This window comes from Monopterus albus, unplaced genomic scaffold (assembly GCF_001952655.1).
Source record: "Monopterus albus unplaced genomic scaffold, M_albus_1.0 scaffold114.1, whole genome shotgun sequence".
NCBI classification, from domain to species: Eukaryota; Metazoa; Chordata; class Actinopteri; order Synbranchiformes; family Synbranchidae; genus Monopterus; species Monopterus albus.
Window position 1 is genome coordinate 657,446 of NW_018127994.1, and position 6,851 is coordinate 664,296.

General features: G+C 38.0%; 1 protein-coding gene across 2 annotated transcripts in view; it reads right to left on the bottom strand.

The window, feature by feature from the left end:
- Nucleotides 1–1,088: 1,088 nt before the first annotated feature.
- gopc (golgi-associated PDZ and coiled-coil motif containing) overlaps nt 1,089–6,851 on the bottom strand; it is a 21,542-nt gene continuing 15,779 nt past the window's right edge. For both annotated transcript variants that reach the window (XM_020611493.1, XM_020611492.1), the window contains 5 exons: nt 6,233–6,398; nt 6,054–6,149; nt 3,760–3,924; nt 3,518–3,683; nt 1,089–2,822 (listed from right to left, as the gene is read on the bottom strand). In XM_020611493.1, the coding sequence (XP_020467149.1) occupies nt 2,707–2,822; nt 3,518–3,683; nt 3,760–3,924; nt 6,054–6,149; nt 6,233–6,398 (709 nt within the window). In that variant the 3' untranslated portion in view covers nt 1,089–2,706. The remainder of the gene's footprint in view (nt 2,823–3,517; nt 3,684–3,759; nt 3,925–6,053; nt 6,150–6,232; nt 6,399–6,851) is intronic.

The window sequence follows — 6,851 nt, forward strand, 5'->3', positions numbered from 1 at the left end:
TTGTTATTTGTCTCCATAAGTAGTTGCACAAAACCTTTGAAGTTGTCTTGTTGTTGGCTCAACAGTGCAGTGTACATCTGCTTCTGCTGACTCAACATCTTTGTTACTTGCGCCGCTGAAATATAATGCTCTTCTGCTTCAACATCCTCGTTCGCTTCTGATTTATTAGCTCTTTTCCCTCTTGGAGGCATTTTAATAGTTGCAGAATTTGTTCAAAGACTTGAAAATGTAGAAGATGTGAAAAATCGTAGAACAGACAAGAGGAGCAGTAAAGACGTCTGCTCTTGCTTGCAACCCGGAAATCACTTAAGATGAGAAAACTGCCCAAAAAAATGAATATTGTAAAAACTATAAATGTTACAAAAAAGAAATCAATTGCTGAAACATAGGGGTGTGTGTGGGTGTATGTGTGTGAGAGAGATGCTATAATAATAATAAATAAGTGGATAACAATAGTGTGGCTGCTGACAATAATAATAAACAATTGGATAAGAGTGCGGATGCTTTTCAGTATCCACACAATAATAAATAATTGGATAACATAGTGTGGATGCTTCTCAGTATCCACACAATAATAATAAATAATTGGATAATAGTTTTAATGCTGAATCAGCATCCACACAATAATAATAAATAATTAGATAAGTGTGGATGCCTTTCACATCCACACAATTAAGTTCACATGAAGGCCCCATAATGTGTCAGATTTTCAAAATAAAAGCCAGATTGCAACAAGTTCGCATGATGCCCCATAACATGCCAGATTTTCAAAATAAATTATTAATTGCAGATCATTACCAGATACTGCATGTAGTTGATTTTGTAAATAAAAGCCTACAGTTAGATACAGGAAGTTAACTGATACTCTGAAATATGTTGGAGTTTAAAAATAGAAAAAACAGGATGGTAACATAAGCCCAAATAAAGGCCCGGTAGTGTGCCATTAAAAACCATAAGTAAATGCCATGGAAATTGAGACAATGATTTTAAAATCCATGATAAACTTTTCTTTGACAAATATTTCTATCCTTTTTTTTTACTGATATCAATGAGGACAATAGATGAGAGCTGGGCACAGTAAGCATAAGCACAAGCACAAACTTTATTGCCAATTATTATCAAAAATACAAGGAATTTAACTCCAGCCCAATATAGTCAACTGAAAATCTTGGCATCACACAGTATATTGGTAAGGATTGTTCCATAACTGCATTACACTGGTGTACCTGACAAAAGAAAGGGTATGACAACAGAGTATTAAACAAAGAAAATATTGTAGGCAGAAAGAGGAGTTAATAAAGGCCCTATTACTAAAGAGATGATTGTATAAAATCAAAATGTGTTAACAAGCTTACCCCTGTAAATTAAACATACGGTGGTGCCATGCCAAAATATGCTAGTGATGAAACAAGACTATAAAGTTAAGGTGAGATAATGAGTCAGCGGCACATGTACCCTTTGAAGCCATACAACAGTATGACAAGTAGTCAATGTACGAACTACAATGACCTATAAGTCTTGGGAGTGTATTTCCAACATCAGGCTTTAAATGTTTTAGCATTTATACTTAACTATTTAGACTTGTTCCCATCAGCATAGAATAGAAAAACAGCATAGTCTTCATTGTTCGATTGTTTTGCTAAATTACATCTCAGAAGAGCTTAAGGATTTAGGATCCCCTGAACATACCATTAATAAGCGGGATATGGGATACTATTAAAGGATAAAGGATGCCTATTTTGCCAATAAAAATTTAGAGGAAAGGCTGCTGCCACTCCAGGTGAAATTAGGAGCAGCCTTTGGAATGGTACTTGTCAGACCTTTGAAATACTGCTTCTGCAGTGGACAGAGATACAATAGCTCATTTCACAGCAAATGTTCAGCATGAAAAAGGAAATTCTTCCCATTGTTCCTCTTTGCTCTCAAACTTCAGTATTTTCATTCATGTAGTTAAAATATTAGATCCTGGATATTTCAGATCATCTACCTACCTGACTTGCTTAAAGACCATGTACTAGTGACGACAAGGCAAGGCAAGAATTTTAAGTATTTCTCCATTTGATATTTATTTCACAGGGTCTTCAATTTGACATTTTTATTGAACATCATCATTTGAATGAGCATGAATGACCTTGCCTTGTTAGCTACAATGATCAATTACATCTAAGAAGATTAACAGGTTTATTCTCTTTTTTGTAAAAGTCATTAAAAAAAAATTTCTTCATTAACTTCCACTTTGAGATATTCTCCTGGCCTCTCCCAGGGTCCCTATAAGAAAATAAAATCTTTTCAATGTTGTCAAGACCAGATGAATAACTATATTAAGAGAAGCAAAACACTCTACATGAGTGTTTTTTCAATGAGTAAGCTCTCCCTGATGTCACTGTGCTTCCATGACAGCTCCATGACATCTGCCTTCTGTTTTCTCACATTTGACTGCCAGTTCTCATAAATATCTTAATAAAATAGCCCCCAAATCATACACCGTTTCCTCCTCTATTTACATCTCTGCTTCTTTAAACATGTATTTTTACTTCAAATCATTGCCACATGCCCTGGCTAACACCCAAGTCCCACCGCCCCAGAATGCCAAGAGATAAAAACAAAAAAAGAGAGAAAACAGACAGTTTGTTCATTTTCCTTTCTCCCTAGGTTGTCAGAATTTTTTTGACTCAGTTCTTTGAGAGAGATTGCTTGGCTGAGCCTCTAGGAGGAGCAGTCAGACTGAGAAGGCTTCGATGGGGTTTCCTCCAAAGGCGTCTCACTTGAGGTCCCAGTATCTCCATTCTCTGGTCCATTTCTCAGTGACATCTTCTCCACAGCTGCAAGTTAAACACAGATTCATGATTTTGTCGAGGGGTACTACGACAGCCGCCACCTTTCGTTAACTGTCAAATGAATATATAAATTGGACTAGTTACACAAAGAGTATGTTCACATGCTGATAAGTAGTAGTAGCTAGTATCTGCCCTGTAATGAATCTGTATTTCTGAGAGTCTGTTGTCCAGCTCCCAGTTATTCTTTTATTCATATCAATAATTAAAGCTAATAAATTTTACATTTTGGAACCATGATATGATCCTGTATTTGGATCAAGAAGCTCTTGAAAAATACAGTGTCAGATTACTTTCAATTTCAATGTCAGATATTTAATGAATGTTAACTGAAAGCTAAAAAACTGGATCGGGACATCCCTAAAAACAGCTGAACAAGCATTCAGTGAGCAGGAGAAGTGTGAAAGTACAATATGTGTTACTAGAAAATTCCAGTATTTTTCTACCTTGGTCTCTATGCACATTGTGTCCTTTCGGATTAAAGGGCATGCAAACTTTATACTCGCACCCTTTATTGTAAAGATGAGGGAAACAAACTTTGGTAAAACAATGTGTATGGCATCAGAAGCCTTCTTTGCTTCCTAGCTTAACAAATAAGGACAGAATTTGCATTTCATACATGTAAACACTATGAAAACACCTTTTATGGATCTGTGTACATTTTGTCAGTTATAAAAACTTACCTTGAAGCGATGCTGAGCTGTTGCTAAGCGGAGCAGCACTGCTGTCATCCAGTTCATCCAGGTAGAGTCGGTAGCGATGGCCAGTGTCATCTTCGTACTCCACATTCTCATCATCACTGTCCACCTCTGGAGCCACGTACACCACCTCAAACTCTATCTGCCCTTGCTGACACAGATACCCAGACTGAGCACTCAGAGAGAAACGGTGTGATGAAATGAATGTCTACACGCCTGAGTGTTACCTGCTGGGACAGAATGGTGACAGCTTCCTTGTGTTTGGCATCTCTCAAATTGATGCTGTTGACAGCGAGAATGGCATCTCCGACATGCAGACCTCCACATCTGTCTGCAGGCTGACTTGGATGGATCTCTGAAATTAGAATGGGAACGCCATGCTCCTTCCCACCCTGACAAGAGCAGACATACCAGAGTTCATTTGGCCAACTGCTCCTCTTTTAAGGGAATTTTATGGTGATAACAGGAATGTTTTAGTAATGTGACAGATTTGCTGACCAACCAATAGGACTGCCTTAATGCTAAGATTTCTGTACATCTTTACAATCACCCACATCAAATTTGACTTCAAATACTGAACAAGTACTGAATGGGCATGCAAGTACTCTGCAATCATGCATAATGAATGAGTGAACAGCACAATCAGTTGATTTTAGCCTTAACTGTACATCTCAACTTCAACTGTTTTGCTTAAGATCCATTTTTAAAAGTGACTTGAAACAATGAGCGGTTGTCATATGCTGCCCAGAAGCACTGAGGTATCTTGATTGGGCAAGAGAATGGTGCAATTCCCACACCACTACCAGCAACATGTAATAACAAATAAAAGATATTTAATAATGACTGAACAATAATCTCATAAGTCATTTGACTTTTTTTCGTGTAATCCATGACATCCGTCTAAACTAGTCTAAACTGAAACAGGCTATAGCTTAAAAGTAAGCTAACTGCAGACCTGCCAACCTTGAAGAAAGTCTTGAAGTACCACTTTATGCTTCTGAGGGTGGGGCAAATACATTACTGCTTTTTTTAACCATTATTGTCATCATCCTAATGTCAAAAATATGAATTAATTAGACATATAACTCTCTTATAACATCTAATGTTCATTCTGGGGATATATATCTAATGTAGTATTTCCTTTTTGGTTGACATTTTATCCTGTTTAATTCACAACACTTGCCAATACATAAACATTGCTCTGTAAATGCAAGTCTTTTGTTAATGAATTATTAACCTGCTGACCCATGATGACTGATGTCAGTATCAGTAGTGCAGTCTGTGCAGAATGCATGCTGTGCTGCTCTGGAGATGTGGATTCACGGCCATCTTTCCTAAAAACTTTCTAGGAATTTATGCAGCACGTGCGCTCACCTTTGATTTTTTTCGTCATGATGCTCATTAAGATTATGGATTCGGCTTCATTAATTAATGTTATGAATACTATGAAAAGTCAGGTTTAACCATCCGTGACACATGGATAACTTGAAGTACTGGTGGACAAGCAAGCTAGTTTCCATATAGGTAAGTAACATCAGGCTAGCGTTAATTCACAATCAGCCCTGCGATGGACTGGCGACCTGTCCAGGGTGCTCATTTTTTGGCACTAAACTGTGAAATTCCATGTGTTCATATTTACTAAGGAGTGGCAGCAGGGTTTTGCGCCATATAAAAAGAAGAAAAGTGGCACTGCATAAATTTGCAAGTTGGTCACATGCAATGTGTATTTTAAGGCATTACCATTCAGGCATGCAAAAATCAGGGAGGAAAGAATGGAAAATTATGCAAATACCCTCAGCACCTGATTTACCATCACTGCAACAAAGGGAGTTGTGGGTGAAATTTCATCCCAGGAAAAAGCAGGTGTAAAATTTGCAGCACAACTCTCAGCAGGTTTGTCATCAGAGAATTCTTCAAAATTAATAATGCTTAATGAGGGAGAGGGTGTCTGTAAATTGCATCACTCACTGGGGGGAATGTGTGGGACCAATACAGACTTTCATCTGGATGAAATAAAACATGATTTCACTGGCAATTAAGACTTAACACATTTTAATGGCCTTAATTTTCACTTGATTTATTACCTTTTAATACTTTTTAAGACCATGTGGACACCTTGTCATGGTTCATAAAGTCCATATTTTGCTGATGTGAAAAATGATCAATACAACTCCTGCTGCACATATACAATAAAAATTATCCTTTTTTCTAAAACTATTGCACAGCTAGTTTTTATTTCACAAACTTAAAAAAATAACAAAACTGAACAGTAACTGTGGCATGCAACAGCCTCATGAAGGTGACTGACTTGTCTTTCCATATCATTAGTGAAATCCTAAGATGACCTCATGGTTCTTGATTTCAAACACATCTTGAGAAGGTTAGAAAAGTTAGTTTAGCTGGTCAAACTGTTAGCTGTTTTAAACAGATCTTAGGTGCATCTTCATGATTTTGTCACAGGCAATTACGGGAAGAAAAAACACACACACACACACACACACACACAACTATGACTTCTTACTGTAATGGAGATTCCCAGGCCCTCGTGATCATCTTTGACTAGCACCACCTTTCTGATAGGACCTACTCCCTGGGTCTTCTTCAACATGTCTGAGTCCTGTAATTCCATTAACACAGTCAAAATCAGAAGCACAGCTAAAGGTATCAAGCATTTAAACAGCTTTGTAGTTTTACACTCACATGCCCCACTGGAGAGGGAAGCGGTTTCTTAGGATCATTGCGTCCTCTACATGCTCTGATGACAGTCTTATGGCGGTGGAGATGAATCTCTGCTTCCAGTTGGTTCCACAGCTTATCATGTGCTGGCCCTTTCATGTCACGACCCAGTAACTGGATCTGCTGAACTCTAGAAGACAAACCAAAAGATTCTGCTGTGAATTCAAATTCCAAATCTTTGCTGTTCATTCCAGAAAACTGTTTCCTTGGTAACATATTAAAAACATAAACACATTCAAATAGTGAAAATATGGGCATGTATGTGCAAGGGCAGTGGTCCCCAACCCCCGGGCCGCGGACCGGTACCGGTCCGTGGATCAATTGGTACCGGGCCGTACAAGAAATCATTAATTATTTCCGTTTTATTTATTATCTGAGTCTGAACGATCTTTTATTTTGAAAAATGACCGCATTCTCTCGGTTACATCTCGGTCACTTGAGCGCCAAAACTGGCTTACTTGTGGACATATTCAGCCTGCTCAATGAACTCAATCTGTCACTTCAGGGGAAAATGACAACTGTCTTCAAGTTGGCAGATAAAGTAGCTGCATTTAAAGCCAAACTGGATTTGTGGGGACGACGC